General features: G+C 49.4%; 1 protein-coding gene across 2 annotated transcripts in view; it reads right to left on the bottom strand.

Moving 5' to 3' along the window:
- Positions 1 to 16728, bottom strand: part of LOC132390969 (inositol polyphosphate-5-phosphatase A-like) — a 74846-nt gene extending 58118 nt beyond the window's left edge. The window contains exon 1 of one of the 2 annotated variants that reach the window (XM_059963529.1): positions 16341 to 16728. In XM_059963529.1, coding sequence (XP_059819512.1) covers positions 16341 to 16388 — 48 coding nt within the window. In that variant the 5' untranslated portion in view covers positions 16389 to 16728. The remainder of the gene's footprint in view (positions 1 to 16340) is intronic. The other variant, XM_059963520.1, reaches the window with a different exon arrangement.
- Positions 16729 to 20058: the final 3330 nt, after the last annotated feature.

The raw sequence follows: 20058 nt of genomic DNA, 5'->3' as shown, positions 1-20058 counted from the left end.
TTTGGAGTTCAATTCCCGCCACTGCCTGTAAGGGGTCTGTACGTTCTCTCTGGGAGCTCCGGTTTCCTCCCACAGTCCAAACGTGTACAGGTTAGTAGAGTAACTGGTCTTTGTAAGTTGTTCTGTGATTAGGCTAGTGTTAAATCGGTAGGTTGCTGTATGGTGTGGCTTGTTGGGCCAGATGAATCTGTTTGACATGGCATCTCCAAATAAGGGGTTCATGACCTGGGGTCCAGTTAGTGGCATAAAAAAGTTGGGAACCCCTGCTGTAAGTAAATAAATATCAACCACACACTAAAGTGTCCCCAAAGCAGAAATCTCTCCCCATTTCTCAGGAATGTCAGCCTCTGTTTAACCTGGGAGATTAGAGTCAGACAGCTTGAAACGGGCCCTTCAGCCCATCAAATCCCTGCCAACCCCAGCCCATTTTTATTCCTCTCCCATTTCCATCGGCTCCCTCAGCACTCATCCACTGGCAACTTGCAGGGACCAACCCGCCGGCCTTTGGGATGCGGGAGCACCCGGGGAAACAAAGATGGTCGTGCTGAGAACGTGCAAACTCCACGCGCAGCGCCGGAGGTCGGGGGCTAGAGCGGTGAGGCAGCGGGCCTGCTAACCGCACCACCGTGGCACAGCGAAGAGCGGTGATGCTGGCATTTGGATGACAGAAAAATGGAGGGCTAGGTGGGAGGGAAGGGTTAGATTGATCCTACAGTAAGTTACAAGGTCAGCACGGCATTGTGGGCCGAAGGGTCTGTACTGTGCTGTAGTGATGTCATACTCAGTGTTCTATGTTTCTACGCTCGATGTTCTATGCAATCGACTGGATAGTCAGAGATTTTTTTCCAAGGGCAGAAGTGGCTATAAGCGGGGGCCTAATCTTTGGGTGCTTTGAAGAAAGTAATGGAGGAGGGATGTCGAGGGCAACTTTTTTTTAAAACACAGAGCGCTGAGCATACAGAACTTGCTGCCAGGGTCGAGTTCAAAGTTCAAACTGAATTTAATCATTAAAGTACGCAGATGTCACCAAGTACAATTCTGAGATTTATTTTCCCGCAGGCGCGCTCAGCAAATCTATAGAACAGTGTGAAAGATCAACCAGTGCAGAAGACGACAAAGTGTGCAAATGCAAATATAAACAAATGTTAATAAAGAACGAGTGCATGAGTTAAATCCTTAAAGTGAGATCATTGGTCGTGGGAACACCTCATGGGGAGGGCAAGTGAGTGTAGTTATCCTGTTTTATTCAGGAGCCTGATGGTTGAGGGGTAGTGACTGCTCTTGAACCTGGTGGTCCGAGTCCAGAGGCTCCTGTACCTTCTACCTGATGGCAGCAGTGAGAAGAGAGCCTGGCCTGGGTGGTGAGGATCTTTGACGATGTATTTCCTACGACAGCGTTTCACGCAGATGTGCTCGACGTTGAGAGGGCTTTACCCATGACGTACTGAGCCAAATCCACAGCCTTTTGCAGGAATTTCTGCTCAAAGGCACAGGTGTTCCCGTACCAGGCCGAGATGCAGCCAGTCAGCACTTCCTCCACTACACATCCAGTTACAAAGAGGGAGCAAGAGTGGCTATATTTCATTAGGAGTTTGAGGAAACTTGCTTATCACCAAAGACATATGCAAATTTCTACAGCATTCTGACTGGCTGCACCACCGTCTGGTATGGGGTGGGTGGGGGCACTGCACAGGATCAAAGTAAGCTGCAGAGAGTTGTAAACTCAGTCAGCTCCATCATGGGCACTGGCTTCAGTCGTATCCAAGCCGTCTTCAAGGAGCGATGCCTCAAAAAGGCAACGTTCATCACTAAGGACCCCCATCACCCAGGACATGCCCTCTTCTCATTGCTACCATCAGGGAGGAGGGACAGGAATAGCTTCTCCCCCTCTGTCATGAGATTTCTGAATAGACATTGAACCGATGAACACTTGCTCACTACTTTTTATTTCTGTTTTTGCACTACTTATTTAATTTAACCTTTTTTCGTGTGTGTGTGTGTGTATACATGCACATGCGCAGCCCTGGGACAGTTGAAGGCTACGGGAGTGAACCCAGACAGCAAATCCGGAGTGGGGCCCCTAAGGTGGCCCTTCCGGCATCTCCTGCAGCCAAGCCCGTGCTTCATAATCTTTCCTTTGAACAACACTGCTGAGGCCGAGAGGGGGATCCCGACGACTGGGCAACTCAGGATCTCCACAGCCTCTTGTGAAGATCATCACCACCCACTGTCCTTTCAGGCAGAAGGTTGCCAACCACCACCATATACACCTAAATGTACTTCACAGTTTTTATCACAGCGTATTGTAATGGACTGCTGCTGCAAAACAACAAATTTCACAACATATGCTGGTACTGCATACTAAACCCGATTACATTTCAGAGAATCGTAGAGGGACACATGGATGGAAGAAAATTGATGGGCTATGTGGAGGGACGGGTTAAGGTTGAGTGGGTTTAAAGGTCGGCACGATATCGTAGGCCAAGCAGCCTCAGCTGTGCTGTAACATCCTGATATCTAATTGTGAGCGGGGGATCTGGGAACCTTCAAATGAAACCGAGTCAACAGGGGATGAGTCAGGCGCTGTGACCTGGAGAAACGTGGCCGGACTGAGCAGGTCGAGCAGCGTCTGGGGGAGGAAAGGAATTGGCCACGTTTTCCGTTTCGACCCTGCGTCAGGACGGGATCGTCAAGCTGCAGGTCTGGGAAATACCGGGCAGGAAAACGGAAAGTCAGTGTTTACTGGGACGGAGATGGGAGTAGAGAAGACAGGAAGTCTTGCTGAAACCATGCAGGGTCACACCACAGGACTGAGTACAGTTCTGGCCTCTTCCTGCAAGAGAGAGGGAAGATATTTACGCTGGAGCTGGTGTACCAGGGACGAGGGGGTTGTCTCGTGAGGACAGGTCCAACCTAAGCTCACTGGAAGCATGATTTTATCAAAGCAAGATTCTGTCGTTGTCTCCCTTCCCCCGACCGACACACACACACACACACACACACACACACACACACACACTCTCTCTCTCTCTCTCCCCTCTTCCTCTCTCCCTCCCCCTCTCTCTCTCCCCTCCCTCTCTCTCTCCCCCTCCCCCTCTCTCTCCCCCCCCTCTCTCAACCCCCTCCCTCTCTCTCTCTCTCCCTCCCCCTCTCTCTCTCCCCTCCCTCTCTCTCTCTCCCCCTCTCTCCCTCTCCCTCTCCCTCTCCCCCTCTCCCTTTCTCTTCTAGCCTGTCTGGAAAGGCAAGGAACCCCCCCCCCCCCATTGCAAAGTCCCACGAAAGCCTGCAACAGTATCACAGGCTCAGAGTGTCAGAGAAACAGCGTTCACAAGGAAAGTACAAGACAATTCTGAGGTTAAAAAAATGGTGGACAGGGAGACGTGCAGTCGAAGCTCTGGAACAGAATTCCTGGCTCGGTTCATCAAAGTTCAAAGGACGTTTATTATTCAAGTACAAATACATTATACACCCTGGGATTCGAACCCTGACAGACAGTCACAAAACAAAGAAACCGAAAGAATCCATAAAAAATAAAGACCAACGGACATAAAGTAAAACAAATCATGCTAACAATAAACACAAGTAAACAGCATTCTGAACTGAAGTCCACACCACCACTCCACAAAAGAATTTTAGCAAACCCAGATATTTTTCAAAACAATCCAGTCACATTTACCAAGATTACTCTGGCTTATTAATCTTTCCCAGGCAAAGATAAAGCAGGATTGCAAGACATTTTCAAAGTTCTTTTCAAATGCCAGATTGCTGAAAAAATTTAAATTCCAGAACAGCTGCGATGAGATTTGAACTCAGTTTATGGGGTAGTGAGAGGGGAGGGAGTTTGTTGATGTAGGTAGTGAGAGGGGAGGGAGTTTGTTGATGTAGGTAGTGAGAGGGGAGGGAGTTTGTTGTTGTAGGTAGTGAGAGGGGAGGGAGTTTGTTGATGTAGGTAGTGAGAGGGGAGGGAGTTTGTTGTTGTAGGTAGTGAGAGGGGAGGGAGTTTGTTGTTGTAGGTAGTGAGAGGGGAGGGAGTTTGTTGATGTAGGTAGTGAGAGGGGAGGGAGTTTGTTGTTGTAGGTAGTGAGAGGGGAGGGAGTTTGTTGTTGTAGGTAGTGAGAGGGGAGGGAGTTTGTTGATGTAGGTAGTGAGAGGGGAGGGAGTTTGTTGTTGTAGGTAGTGAGAGGGGAGGGAGTGCTTGGTGGACGCACAGGCAGGTGTGACAGATAACGAAGAGTGAAGGCTTAATGAGCGTTTCTGGAGGAATGATTGACAGAGTATCTGTGGTAATAAAGATCTGAAACATTAAAAAGCAACAGAAATTTCCAGAAACACTCGGTAAGTCAGGCAGCATCTGTGGAGAGGGAAACGATGGGAGCAAATACAGGACTGCAAGCCATAGGAACAGTAGCAGGCCATTCAGCCCATCAGTCTGCTCTGCTATTCAGGCGCAGCCACTTCCCTTCAAATGGTTCAATTTAATATCAACGTATACAGTACACAACCTGAAATTCTTACTCTTCACAGACGTCCATGAAGCAAGAAACCCCAAAGAATGAATGATAGTAGGTAAGCCCCCCCCACAAGCACCGGCTGAAGCATTCACCACCCCCCACCAGTACACAACCCACAGCAAAAGCACCAGAGAGACCCTGATCTGAGAGACTATCAAAAACAACAGTGCAATATAGTCAACTGTTGAGTTTTCGAACCAATGGCACAACCCCAAATCATTATTACTCAAGTCATTATGGTTTAGCATCACCGTGACCACTTGGCTGTACAATCAACAGTGTTTTCTTTGTTCAACGTGTGCTCTCTCTCTTGTAATTTATTTTTCTTGTCAGTGTGGTGTACTGGAAGCTCTGAGCCTGTGAGGCTGCTGCAAGTTTCTCGTTGCACCTGTGCACAGGCGTCCATCTGACAGTAAACTTTGACTTTGACTTCACTGGGGATTTAAGTGAAGCTGGCAAACTCAGATGGCACAGATACTCCCCAGGCTAGAGTCCCAGAGTACTATAACACAGAACCAGTCTCTTCGGCCCATCTACTCTGTGCAAAGCTGTTAAGCCAGATTCCGTTCCTGTGAACGGTCCAGACCCTAGACAGTCCTCAAGTCAGAAATACAGCCACACAGTGATTTCTGTGGCAGCAGAAGTCAGCAGCTGACAAATACACTCCACCCTCCCCCAAATGCTCATTCGTGTGTGCACTAGCCATAGAAAAATTTGGCGTTCGAATGCTGGGAAGGACTAGTGATAGTGTTGTGGGCAGAGAAGGGGAAAAGTTTTGAAATGTGGCCAGGATATATTTTTAAAGCAGTTCATTTCTGGTCCAATGAGGAATGGTCTGGTTCTGGGGAATGAGGAGGGGAATGAGGAATGGTCTGGTTCTGGGGAATGAGGAGGGGAATGAGGAATGGTCTGGTTCTGGGGAATGAGGAGGGGAATGAAGAATGGTCTGGTTCTGGGGAATGAGGAGGGGAATGAGGAATGGTCTGGTTCTGGGGAATGAGGAGGGGAATGAGGAATGGTCTGGTTCTGGGGAATGAGGAGGGGAATGAAGAATGGTCTGGTTCTGGGGAATGAGGAGGGGAATGAGGAATGGTCTGGTTCTGGGGAATGAGGAGGGGCTGGTGAGGAGGGGATGAGGAATGGTCTGGTTCTGGGGAATGAGGAGGGGCTGGTGAGGAGAGGAATGAGGAATGGTCTGGTTCTGGGGAATGAGGAAGGGCTGGTGAGGAGGGGAATGAGGAATGGTCTGGTTCTGGGGAATGAGGAGGGGCTGGTGAGGAGGGGAATGAGGAGGGGCTGGTGAGGAGGGGAATGAGGAATGGTCTGGTTCTGGGGAATGAGGAGGGGCTGGTGAGGAGGGGAATGAGGAATGGTCTGGTTCTGGGGAATGAGGAGGGGCTGGTGAGGAGGGGAATGAGGAATGGTCTGGTTCTGGAGAATGAGAAGAATCTGGTTCTGGGGAATGAGGAGGGGCTAGTGAGGAGGCAAATGAGGAAAGATCTGGTGCTGGGTGGGGCTTGTGCATCTAGTTCTGGTCGGGCAACATTTTAGAGATATGATAAGGTTCAGATTAACTATAAAAGAGGAGCAGGAAAAACAGTTCAAAAATAAACATCAACAATTAGATCAAAACCACTTATAGTTTTTTGTCACATGTACATCAAAACACACACAAAAAAAAGGTAGTGGATTTGGCCCAGTCCATCACAGGTAAATCCCTCCCCACCACCGAGCTCATCTACATGAAGCACTGTTGCAGGAAAGCAACATCCATCATCTCACCACCCAGGGCATGCTCTATTCTCATCGCTGCCATCAGGAAGACGGTACGGGAGCCTCAAGACCCTCACAGGAACAGTTATTACCCCTCAACCATCAGGCTCCTGAACCAAAGAGGAATAACTTCACTCAACTTCACTTCTTGCCCCATCACTGAAATGTTCCCACAACCTATTGACTCTCTTTCAATAACACTTCATGTCATATTCTCAATATTTACTGCTATTGTTACTATTATTTCTTGCTGTTTATATTTGCAGAGTTGTCTTTTGCACACGGGTTGAATGCCCGTTTGCTGTGGTCTTTCACTGATTCTATTCTGGTTATTATGGATCTATTGAGTATGCCCACAAGAAAATTAATCTCAGTCCAGTATACGGTGACATATATGTACTTTGATAATAAACTTACTTTGAACTTTGAAACATGCAGTGAAGCATGTCATTTGTATCAACGACCAACACAGCCAAGGATGTGCTAGAGGGGGGTGCAGCCTGCGAGTGTCGCCATGCCTCCCCCCAGCGCCAACGTAGCACCCCCACAACTTACTAACCCTTACCCGTTCACCTCCGGAATGTGGAATGAAACCAAACTCCGACACGGTTGCGGGGACAATGCACAAATTCTTTGCGTTACCGTGCAAGGGGGCCTTTCAGCACTGAGAGCGGATCTGACCCAGGTAACGCGGCAGCCAATGTTGACGGGTGAAGCCCGAGCAGCGAGGAGCTGTGTTTGAGGAAGAGATGGTACCAGTCTGGTCCAGGCACATTCCCAGATCTAAAGCTCCGAGAAAGGAAGCGATCCAGGTGTCAAGTTCCAGATTATATACAAAAATACATAACAGAATCTGCTGCTGTGACAAATGTTGGGTTGTAAACACTGCCGGCAGCAATCAGAAGGAAGTGAACACTTGAATACCAAAGTCAAAATCAATGTGTGCAAATAAAAATCAGCTGAGCACATAAATGGAGCTGCAAGTGTCCAACAGACGTGTCAATAGGAACAGGCCGATACACAGAGCAGGAAGCTACAATTTCTTTTCCATTCCAAGATCGCCATGGTAACGTAGCAGGCCCTCCAGTTTCCTTCCACAGTCCAAAGACGTACTGGGTGGGTTAATCGGCCATTGTAAAGTGTCCCTGTTAGGGTTAACGGGGGTTGTCAATAGTTGCTGGCCAGCATGGCACAAAGGGCCGACTCCACGTGGTATTGCTAAATCAATAAATAAGATGGCGCTGAACTGCAGTCTCCATCGAGATCACAGCCCAGACTTAGTTGTCTTATGTCCATGAGGATGGTTTTGATGACAGAGAGGTGAGGTAGAGATCAGATTCTGGTTTCGGGATGGGATACGGAGGAGTTAAGAGATCTGGATTCCACTCCACACTCAAATCCCAGCAATGTGGACAGGCGGCAAAGGGAACCTCCAAGCCAGGCTTCTGCTCTGTGCTGGAAAGCCATGCCAGCAGGAAGCATGAGGGCCAGCCGGCTGGCACACCCGGAGCTCGGCTGGAGTTCTGGGCCACATTATCGGCTAGGCCAGGGGTCGACATTGAAGATCAGAGCTCAAAGGTCAATCAGAGGTCCAAGAGCAGAAGAAAAGATGGCCGAAGCCTGGAGACCTGCCCTGGAGTTGGAGGATGGTGGGTGGGAAAGGGGCTTGTTTTGCTGTTCTTGATTTGTTTTAGGCCTCTTTCTCTAAAAAAGGATTTACTGACATTGGAGAGGGTTCAAAGGAGGTTTATGAAAATGATTTCAGGATCGAGGGGCTTGACATATCAGGAGTGTTTGATAGCTCTGGGCCTCTACTCAATGGAATTCAGAAGAATGAGGGGTGACCTTATTGAAACCTATCGAATGTCAGAAGGCCTCTAAAGAGTGGATGTGGAAAGGATGTTTCCTAAGGTGGGGAAGTCTAAGACCAGAGGACCCAGCCTCAGAATAGGGGGTATCCTTTTAGAATGGAGATGAGGAGGAATTTCTTTAACCAGAGAATGGTGAATCTGTGGAATTCCTCGCCACAGGCGGCTGTGAAGGCCAAGTCATTGGGTATATTTAAGGCAGAGGTTGATAGGTTCTTGATTAATCAGGGCATGAATGCAGGAGATTGGGGCTGAGAGAGAAAAATGGATCAGCCACAATGAAGTGGCAGAACAGACGGTTGTAGGGTAATAACTTCCGGGATCTGATGGTCAAGGGGTAATTACTGTTCCCAAACCTGGTGGTGTGGGAGCTGATGGTTGAGGGGTAATAATTGTTCCTGAACCTTGTGGTGTGGGACCTGATGGTTGAGGGGTAATAACTGTCCCTGAACCTGGTGTGGGACCTGATGGTTGAGGGATAATAACTGTTCCTGAACCTGGTGGTGTGTGACCTGATGGTTGAGGGATAATAACTGTTCCTGAACCTGGTGGTGTGGGACCTGATGGTTGAGGGGTAATAACTGTTCCTGAACCTGGTGGTGTGGGACCTGATGGTTGAGGGATAATAACTGTTCCTGAACCTGGTGGTGTGTGACCTGATGGTTGAGGGATAATAACTGTTCCTGAACCTGGTGGTGTGGGACCTGATGGTTGAGGGGTAATAACTGTTCCTGAACCTGGTGGTGTGGGACCTGATGGTTGAGGGATAATAACTGTTCCTGAACCTGGTGGTGTGTGACCTGATGGTTGAGGGATAATAACTGTTCCTGAACCTGGTGGTGTGGGACCTGATGGTTGAGGGGTAATAACTGTTCCTGAACCTGGTGGTGTGGGACCTGATGGTTGAGGGATAATAACTGTTCCTGAACCTGGTGGTGTGGGACCTGATGGTTGAGGGGTAATAACTGTTCCTGAACCTGGTGGTGTGGGACCTGATGGTTGAGGGATAATAACTGTTCCTGAACCTGGTGGTGTGTGACCTGATGGTTGAGGGATAATAACTGTTCCTGAACCTGGTGGTGTGGGACCTGATGGTTGAGGGGTAATAACTGTTCCTGAACCTAGTGGTGTGGGACCTGAAGGTTGAGAGGTAATAACTGTTCCTGAACCAGGTGGTGTGGGACCTATTGTTTGAGTGGTGATAACTGTTCCTGAACCTTGTGGTGTGGGACCTGATGGTTGAGGGGTGATAACTGTTCCTGAACCTGGTGGTGTGGGACCTGATGGTTGAGGGATAATAACTGTTCCTGAACCTGGTGGTGTGTGACCTGATGGTTGAGGGATAATAACTATTCCTGAACCTGGTGGTGTGTGACCTGATGGTTGAGGGATAATAACTGTTCCTGAACCTGGTGGTGTGTGACCTGATGGTTGAGGGATAATAACTGTTCCTGAACCTGGTGGTGTGTGACCTGATGGTTGAGGGATAATAACTATTCCTGAACCTGGTGGTGTGGGACCTGATGGTTGAGGGGGTAATAACTGTTCCTGAACCTGGTGGTGTGGGACCTGATGGTTGAGGGGTAATAACTGTTCCTGAACATGGTGGTGTGTGACCTGATGGTTGAGGGATAATAACTGTTCCTGAACCTGGTGATGTGGGACCTGATGGTTGAGGGGTAATAACTGTTCCTGAACCTGGTGGTGTGGGACCTGATGGTTGAGGGGTAATAACTGTTCCTGAACCTGGTGGTGTGGGACCTGATGGTTGAGGGGTAATAACTGTTCCTGAACCTGGTGGTGTGGGACCTGATGGTTGAGGGGTAATAACTGTTCCTGAACCTGGTGGTGTGGGACCTGATGGTTGAGGGGTAATAACTGTTCCTGAACCTGGTGATGTGGGACCTAAGGCTTCTGTACCTCCTGTCCGATGGTAGTAGCAAGAAGAGAGCTTGGCCTGGATGGTGGGGGTCTTCGATGATGGACGCTGCTTTCTTGAAGCAGTGCTTCTTGTAAACATGTTTAGTGATGAAGAGGCTGTTGGCTGTGACGGCCTGGGCTGTATCCACCAGTCTTTGTAGACTTTTCAGACTTTACCGAAACGATGCAAGTATATTTGAGAAGAACCAGAAAAGAATTATAGTTATTCCTGGTACAAGGAGTGTAGGGGGATCTGTTAGTAGGCATGAAATGAGGAGGGCCCTGAACACAATGCAGGGTGGAGGCTGTCCGCATTGCTGGAGGGTTCAAGTTTGAGATGTCACAGTTGTAAAAACAAAGCAAGGAGAATTGAGAGTAACGCAAGGAAAAAAAACTTAATTTGACACAAAACACAGGAGATACTGCAGATGCTGGAACACACACACAAAATGCTGGAGGAACTCAGCAGGAAAGACATCGATGGAGAGGAATATATTCTGGGTCATCTTAGCCGAGTGCGGTTGGGATCTGGAATACACTATTTGAAGATGTGGTTGGAGGCAGATTTCACTGTGGTCTTTTAGGGGAATGGTTAAGTATGTGGCGAAGAAAGAATCGCAAGACTACATAGAACAGCGAGAGAGTGATACTGAGGTGCTCTGATGGAGGGCTGGTGGGAACAGAATTACCTCTGCGGTGTAATCATTTCTACACTCAGTGGCCACTTTATTAGGTACACCGGCTCATTATTTCAACCTTCTAATCAGCCAATCACGTGGCAGCAATTCAATGCATAAAAGCATGCAGACATGGTGAAGAGGTTCAGTTGTTGTTCAGCCCAAACATCAGAATGGGGAAGAAACGGGATCTAATTGACTTCAACCGTGGAGTGATCGTTGCTGCCAGATGTGGTAGTTTGATTTTCTCAGAAGCTGCAGATTTTCACGCACAACAATCTTTAGAGGTTACAGAGAATGGTGCGAGAAACAACCATCAGGTCCCACACCACCAGGTTCAGGAACAGTTATTATCCCTCAACCATCAGGTCACACACCACCAGGTTCAGGAACAGTTATTACCCCTCAACCATCAGGTCCCAAACCACCAGGTTCAGGTACAGTTATTACCCCTCAACCATCAGGTCCCACACCACCAGGTTCAGGAACAGTTATTACCCCTCAACCATCAGGTCCCACACCACAAGGTTCTGTGGGTGACACATCCTGGGGTACACAGACCCCTCGGTTAATGGTAGGGGTCCATGGTGTAAAAAATGTTGAGAACCCCTGATCTGGACTCGCAGATGGTTGGTCCGTAAAGTTCAGCTGAAAGAGGAGAATGGGAGTTGAATAAACACTGGCCTTAAGGATGCCTAGATCTCAAATAGTGAATGAAAAAAAACCAAATTCTTAGCATGATACAGAGAGATCAAATGGCCTTGCAGTAGAGATGGTGGGCGTGATGAAAGTTGGGGTGAAAATGCCGGAGAAACAGAGGTCAGCTACGATTAGGATGCACACCTGGCCAGGTGCATCATCTCCATTCAACCAGCAGATCAAAACACACTGGGCGAGACAGCGTGTGTCACAGGGGTGGGTCAGTGGCGCAGCGGGTAGAGTCGCTCCACCCACAGAGCTGGAGACCCGGGTTCAATTCTGACCCCCAGCCATGTCTGTGTGAAGTCTGCACATTCTCCCTGTATCCACGTGACTTTGCTCGGGTTCTCTGGTTTCCGCCCACATTCCAGAGACTGTGCAACTGTAAATTGCACATGTGGCGAGGGCTAGATTCCAGATGGGGTTGGGGGGGGGTGATTTGATGGGAACGCAGGGAGAATAAAATTGAATCAGTGTAAATGGGTGGATAATGGTCAGCACAAAGTCAGTGGGCAGAAGGGCCTGTTCCATGCCGTGTCACTCCATGATAGACTTTGGCAGCGTCACTCACAAGCTTCCCCGACCCCTGCCACAGGCAAGGTTAAGACTGGCTTGACAGTGAAGCTGTTGAAGTTGAATTATCCAACGTGGGCCTCTCAAAGTCCAGCCCTGCATCCCCATCGAGAGAGATGGAGATGGTTACGGCCTGCCAACAGGGCTCTGGTGAAGCTGTAGAGGCCAATCCCCTGTACAATGGATACAACAGATTACAGAAACATTGGTGAATTCCAGCCAGATCGTTGTCTTCGGACAATGGAGACAGGAGGTCATCAATGGCCTATACTAAGGGCCTGTTAGGCCACATTCTGTAGTTAGGTTAAATAGCAAAATATTAACTTCAGCAACCAGTCTTTAGACCTGGATGTGGCCTGTGGATTAAATTTAAAATGCAGCCCTGGACAATAGGCTCCTAGAGCTGTAGTCAGCAGTTAATGGAAAAACTAGATTAACATTAATTTTGGAGATCTGGAGTATGGGTGAAAAGAAGGAAATTGAAGCATTGTAGATACATCGCATGTAAATATAGAGTTGTCCTTTGATCTTTAGCATATAAAATGTCATGTATATTCGGTCGAGCAGGCCTCTACCTCCAGAGTGTCTCATTCTGTTGAATAAAAAGCTACTTCTGTATCTACCAGCTGCATCTCTCCTGTGTCTTTGTTCACATTCCACAGGAAAGTGCCCCCAGTGTGCAGTTTGTACCTCATCCTCAATGAATGTACCAAGCAAGAGAGACAATGATTGAGACATTATTACCAGTCCATTGCTACATGGGATGTGGACATTTCTTGCAATCATCTCCAACTGTCCTTGAGTGTTGAGGGATGTCCTTCTGGATAAAGATCCTCAGCAACCTCAATCCTCAGTCAGACTCAGTGATGATGGACTGGTGATATTTTTCCAGGTCAAGAATGTGGGGAACCTATTGTTGACGGTGTTCACTTGAAACCATCCCTGTTCTTGGGAGAGACGGCAGGTTTGGGAGGTCACGACAGAGCATCCTGGGCAAGTAACCGCGGTAACCTGTTGCTGTGGCCTGCTCCTGAATCGGCTGTGGTGATGCCTGGCTGTGCACTCACTTTTGTGAACTTCAGTTCTGAACGCTATTCCTTACTTTTATTATTTGCATGATTCGTTTTTTTTTCTCTCCTGACACTGGGTGTCTGACAGCTTTCTATTTTTAAAAAATGGGTTCCATTGTGTTTCTGTGTTTAGTGGCTGCCCGTAAGGAAATGAAACTCGAGGCTGCATACAGTAATCACGCTTTGATAACAAATGTACTTTGAACCTTTGGTATGTCAGCAGAGACGCGCAGATTTTTACGGATGCACCACGGAGATGCATCACCGTCTAATGTGGGGGTGGAGGGGGTGCACAGCCTGGGATCAGAAATAGCTGCAATCGGCTGTAAACTCAGCCAACTTCTCAGATCGCAATGCTTCAGGAAGAATGTATCCATCGTTAGGGACCCCCACCACCATGCCCTCTTCACATTACTACCATCAGGGAGGAGGTACAGGAGTCTGAAGACACACACTCAACAATTCAGAAACAGCTTCTTCCCCTCCGCTATCAGATCACGGAACAGACTAAGAACCCATCAGCACTTCCTCACTACTTTTGCAATATATTATGTTTTGTAACTGCAGAAGTTAATCAAAAGAAAAACATGGGAGCCCAGAATACTCCTGTACTTTGTTTTTAGTGACGTACTCTTACATATAACCTGCAATGAATTATGTAAACAATAAAGGATGCTTATTCAAACAATATACTTACAATATTTCTCAAATATTACTAAAATATTAAATACATTACATAGACAGTACTATGCATAAGGCTAGCATTAAGGACCCTCAACACCCAGGTCATGCCTCGTTCTCATTGCTACCATCAGGAAGGAGGTACAGAAACCTGAAGGCACACACTCAACACTTCAGGAACAGCATCTTCCCCCCACCATCCGATTTCTAAATGGACAATGAACCTCACAATTTGTTTTTTCTATTTGTGTACTTGTTATTTAATTAAACTGCTTTTCTCTCTATATTGCCTTGCATTGCTGCCACAAAGACGACAAATTTCCCAACGTATGCCAGTGATATTAAACCTGATTCTAATTCTGAGGTGTATATATGTAGCTCGGGTGACTAAGACTTTTGCACAGTACTGTAGTAATTTTATGTATTGCCACACACACACACAAAAAACCCAAAATTCATGATATGTGTCAGCAATAATAAGCCTGATTCTGATTGGGGATGTTGTAAACGGTTCACACTGCAGCCACAGTACCGGTGGTGGTGTAGGGAATTAGTGTACTGGGTGCTAGATCCAGAGTTGTCAACTAGGCTTCTTTGTCAAAGCAAATTTATTATCAAAGTACGTAGATTTTACTACTTTGAGATTCACTTTCTTGCAGGTGTTTACATGAAAATAAAGAAATACAACAAGACATAAACTAAGATTGCCAAGCAACCAATGTACAAAAGAAGAGAAATTGTACAAACATATATATAAAAAACTACTGAGAGCATGATTCGTAAAGGGTCCTTGAAAGGAAGCTTGTAGGTTGTGGAATCAGTTCAGAGTTGAGGTGAGTGAAGTTATCCAGTGAAGGATTGTAGGGTAATAATTGTTCCTGAACCTGGTGAGGTGGAACTTGAGGCTCCTTCCCGGTGGTAGTAGCAAGGAGAGAGCACGGCGAGGACGGAGGGGGCCCTTGATAATGGAGCAACACACACAAAATGCGGAGGAGTTCAGCAGGCCGGGCAGCGTCAGTGGAAATGACGTTTCGGGCCGAGACCCTTCTTCAGAACTGGAAAGAAATGACGGGTGCTGCCTGTAAATGTGCTTAAATTGGCTGTTGGAGTCACGTTCACCCTGGCAAGCCAGGAGTGTTCCATCACTCTTCCAGCAGCTGGATGGTGGGAAAGCTCTGGGAAACAGGAAGTCCAGAGGTGACTTGATTGAGGGGATAGATGGGAAGAGGTATGGATCAAGTGCACAGATGGTGCCTTCCTCCCAGAGCAGAAATGCCTGATAGAAGGCATAATTTGAACTGGATTGGAGGACAGTGCAGGGGAGAATATCACAAGTAAGCTTTTTTTTTACACAGAGAGCAGTGGGCACATGGAATGCCCTGTCAATGGTGGAGATATGTGCGGATACATTAGGGGCATGGAACAGACTCTCAGATAGTTGTGTGGATGGAAGAAAAAATGGAGGGTTATGTGGGAGGGAAGGGTTCCACTTATCTTGGAGTAGGTTAATAAGTTGGGGCAACATGGTGGACCACTTAGAGTAGTGGACACGGCCCTCCCCACCACTGGGGGCATCTACAGCTGATGCCTCAAGAAGTTGGCGTCTACCACCAATACCCACCATCCGACTCATCCCCCCCCTTGCCCGTCGGCGATCAGTGATGGGCGTTCAATTCCGTCACCGTCCCTAACAAGTACAGAACACAAGTGACCACCTCGTGTACTACCATAAACTTCTCTCCGATCACTTAAAACAAGACATTTGTGCAAAAAAAAAGTCTCCTTTTTCCGAAGCCCTGTGCGTCGTCTGTATCTAGTGCCCGGGATGTCCTCCAAGCCTCGTACTGTGCTCTACCTCATTGCTCGTGTGCACAAACCCGACCATCATCAGGAACCCCACCCGAAGTGAGCTCAAGTTCAAAAGAAACCAGAAGAGTTTAACCCCTCACCAACCACCTCAGCAACCTGTGTGTTGCACTCCCGTGCCCTCCCCCCGCTCAGAAGAGAAGCGGCTGGAGGATGGATCTGCCCCTGGGGACAGAACTGGAAGGATGGATTTGCTCGGGGGGGGGGGGAGGAGAAGGCACCTACCCCTGTAGTGGGGGGCCAGACAGGGGATCTGCCTTGGGGAAGAGGGATCTGTCCTGGGAAGGGGGCTGGACAAGGCATCCACTCCTATGGAGGGGGCCGGACGAGGGATCTGCCTTGGGGGAGGGATCTGTCCTGGGAAGGGGGCTGGACAAGGCATCCACTCCTATGGAAGGGGCCGGACGAGGGATCTAACCCGGGGGGAGGGGGCCGGACGAGGTATCTAACCCGGGGGGAGGGGGCCGGACGAGGGATCTGCTCTTGGGGGTGCCGTGTGGGTGTCTGAGGCAGCTCTGCCGCTCCCAGCCCCACCTCCCCCGGCACCCTGGGGTGCTCTGTCCCACCACACTCGACCATCACCCCACCCTGAGACGAACACCAGCCCTTCCTCCGGACGTGGTTCCTACATACCGACCACTGCCCCCTCCCACCTCAGGGTAGCTCCAGCACTCCCGCAGCCTGGGCTGTCCTCCTACTCACATCGTCGAAGAGGGAGCCCACGTTGGCGGTGAGCAACAGCGCGTCCATCTGGCCCGCTGAACGTTGACGCTGGTTCCGCTCCGAAACGCCGTGGCCCCTCGGCCGCCACCGACTCGGTTCGAGCTCAGCCTCGCCCCCTACCCATCGGAATCCCGGCAGCTCTCCGCGGCCACGGCCGCTGCCCCCCGACACGGACTGTCGCCGCGCTGTTTTCCGCTTTCTGCTGACTCCACCCCGGGGACCTGTTCAAACTCTCACACACTTCCTGCTCCAACTCGCTCACTCCCCCGCACTCTCTGTCTAAACACACCTCCAAAAAGCAACTACTCCCTACCCCTGCACGTCGCTGATAGACAGCCCAATCCCAATAAAATCCTCCTAACACTCACTCCCCTCTCCTCCCTCTCCCCTTCCCCCTCCTCCCCACCCCCTTCTCCTCGTCTTCCACCCAACTCCCTCTCCGCTCTCCGCTGCTCCCACTCCACCCCTCCACTCTTGCCCTCCCCTCCCCTCCAGCTTCTCATCCTCCTCTTCCCCTTCTCACTCTTCCTTCCCCCACTCACCCCTCTTTCCCCATCTTCCCCCTCTCTTCCCTCTATCCCTTCCCCTCCCTCTCCCCTCTCTCTCCCTTCCACTCTCCTCTCTCGCTCCCACTCCCTTCTCTCCTTCCCTCCTCGCTCTCTCCCCCTCCCCCCTCTCTCCCTCCCCTCTCTCTCCCTTCCCCCCTCTCTCTCCCCTCCCTTTCTCTATCCCTCCCTCTCCTCTCTCTCCCTCCCGCCCCTCTCTTCCTTCCCTGGTCTCTTCCCCCTCTCACAATTTCACTCTCTCTCTCTCCCTCTCGATTCAATCTTATTTCTTTTGCACACAGGTTGTTTGTCAGTCTTTGTGTCTCGTTTTTCATTGATTCCATTCTATTTTTCTACAGTGAATGCCTGCAGGAAAACGAACCTTTATGGTGACATGTATGTACTTTGATACATATTGGACTTCCCACCAGCCGTGCTGCCAACCCCACCCCCCAACGTTTTTGCAAGGTTACTTTCTACACCGAGAGCCACGCACTGTTGCAAATGTGACATCTCTCCAACAATCTGGCCTCACGCATCGATCTTCCAGGAATATCCCAACACAAACTTCTCAGACGTTACATAACAGGGGGGGGGGGGGGCTTAGCGGTCAGGGTAACTCTTTGCAGCCGCAATGATGCGGGTTCAATTCCCGCCACCGCACGGTGCTCCCATTCCCACCCGTGTTCCAAACGCGGACATGCCGACACTCGCAGTCTGCCACCCCCTACCCTCACCCCCATCCTCAGAATGCAATCCCATGTATTTCAAAGTACGCGTGACAAACAAAGTTAATCTTTATTTTTTAACCCTTCCTCTTTATTCACTGATGCAACGACTGACTTGCGGCAGCACCATAGGCATTTAGCATCGCGTAAGCACCATTCACAAGAAAAACAAGCTGGACAGAAGTTATGCACAATTTTTTAAAATAAGGAAACACAGGATTAAAATAAAGACAGCTCATTTCAGCGCAGAGGGATGAAAGTGATCGAGTATAACCGTACTGGGAACACCACCACTAGGAAATCCCCCGCCACGCCACTCTCCACCCTGACTTGGTAACATATCGCCGTTCTTTCATCGTCACTGGGTCAAAATCACGGAATTCCCTCCCTAACTCCACTGAGGGTGTACCTACACCTCAGGGACTACAGCGGTCCAAGAAGGCAGCTCAAGGGCAACGATAAATTATCTGGCGACGTCTACATCCTGTAAATGAATATATATAAAAAAATTATATCTGAGCGGGTCGGTTCAAGAACCAAATAGATGCAGGGAAGCATCTGTTCTTGAACCAGATGGAGGGGGACTTCAGGCTTCTGTACCTCCCTCCCGATGGTAGTTGCAAGATGGCATGGGCCAGACGGTGGAGATCTTTGACAGATGTTGCTTTCTTTGGGCGGAGCTTCCCGGGGGTGGGGGGTGGGGGGAGGGATGTGTCCGTGGTCCACTGCTCTCTCTGCTGCCTACCGGACCGGAACAGTCAGGAATCGTCCGGCTCCCCGGTCCTGCCACCCAGCTGGTCGGTCTTCCTGAGATGGTGCCCGTCCCTCTGATGGGCACCCTCCTTCGCGTTGCCCTCCCGTGACAGGGGGCAAGTTTGTGACAACGAGTAGTTAGTGGATCAAGCAGCTTCTGTGCGGGAGGAGGGGAGGAACTCAATAAACTTCGTCAGGAGTGAGGGGGAGGGGAGGGGGTCGATGTAAGGAAGAGAGGGGAACGGTCAGCGGTGGTGGTCGGTCTGTGACATGCAGGTTAGTGTAGATCAGGGGGCCCCAACCTTTTTTTAAGCCATAAAGCAATACCACTGAGCAAGGGGGGCCGTGGACCCCAGTTTGGGAAGCCCTGAAATAGATGGACAAGTCAAATCTGTTATCATGCATTTACAAACAACAGTGAACAAATAGGGTTCTCCAAGAAGTCTGTCTCCCTCCCAAAAAAAAACAACCCTGAAAAAGAGGTTCTGCAGATGCTGGTAGTCCTGTGCAAAACACAGAAAATGCCGGAGGCACTCGGCAGGTCGGGCAGCATCTATGGAGGGGAATAAAGAGTTGCTGTTTCGGGCCGAGAGTCTTCATCAGTCGTGGCCTGTTGGATCCCAGACGATTTGGGATTGGGATCACTACCGCATTCTGCGCATCATCCCGGGCCGGGACGGAACCTCCCGAGCCAAACCGTTTTGGTGCCTCCTGGTCTGGAGTTAACACAGGGAAAAGTTAATTTAAATGGGAAATTATAGAATATTTAGCAGTGTCCTGGGGATAATATTTGGGGACGGACAGTACTTCATTTTGTAATTATCGGCAATGCATTATACTGAAAATACATAAACTAGCAAACGGTCGATTTCCATTAGTACAGCTGATTTTCAATGTATCATACAAATGCACAATTAGACCAGGTGAAGAAAAGGATTAGTTCTGCTCCCCAGCACTGACTTTAAAAATAAAATTAGCAATTTTCTGTCAGCCAGTTCCACCGTAGGTACAGCTCTCCCTACCTGCAGAAGGGTGGAGGTCAATGGGACCGACTATAAGGACTAACGGCTCGGCAAGGACTCGATGGGCTGAAGGGCCTGGTTCTGTGCTGTGCTGTTCAGCGACTCTGAAAACACCGACACGACATCGGATCGGACCCCGGAGATGGGTTCCAATGCAGGTCGACGCCCTGCTGAGGCGTCATCGGTGAGACCCTCCGCTCCATCCACGGCAAGCGGAACTCCCGTGGCCAAACATTTTAACTCCCATTCCCGTTCCATCGTGTCGATCCCAACGTGTGCCCAGATGAGACCACCCTCAGGGTGGAGGAGCAACACCTCATATTCCCTCTAGGTAGCCTCCAACATGAATATGGATTTCTCCTTCCGGTAGAAAGATGTCCCCCCCACCTCTGCTCCCCACTCTAGCCTCTTACCTTTCCTCACCCGCCTATCACCTCCCCCTGGCACCCCTCTTACTTCCCTTTCTCCCACGATCCACTCTCTCCTATCAGATTCCTTCCTCTCCAGCCCTTTACCTTTCCCACCCACCAGGCTTCACCCATCACCTTCTAACCTGCTATCCTCCTTCCCCTCCCCTTACCTTTTTATTCTGGCATCTTCCCCCTTCCTTTCCAGTCTTGAGGAAGGGTCTCGGCCTGAAATGTCAACT

The sequence above is a fragment of the Hypanus sabinus genome, chromosome 1 (assembly GCF_030144855.1).
Source record: "Hypanus sabinus isolate sHypSab1 chromosome 1, sHypSab1.hap1, whole genome shotgun sequence".
Classification (NCBI taxonomy): Eukaryota; Metazoa; Chordata; class Chondrichthyes; order Myliobatiformes; family Dasyatidae; genus Hypanus; species Hypanus sabinus.
Note: the sequence above shows the minus strand (reverse complement) of the source record. Positions and strands in the feature narration are given on the sequence as shown.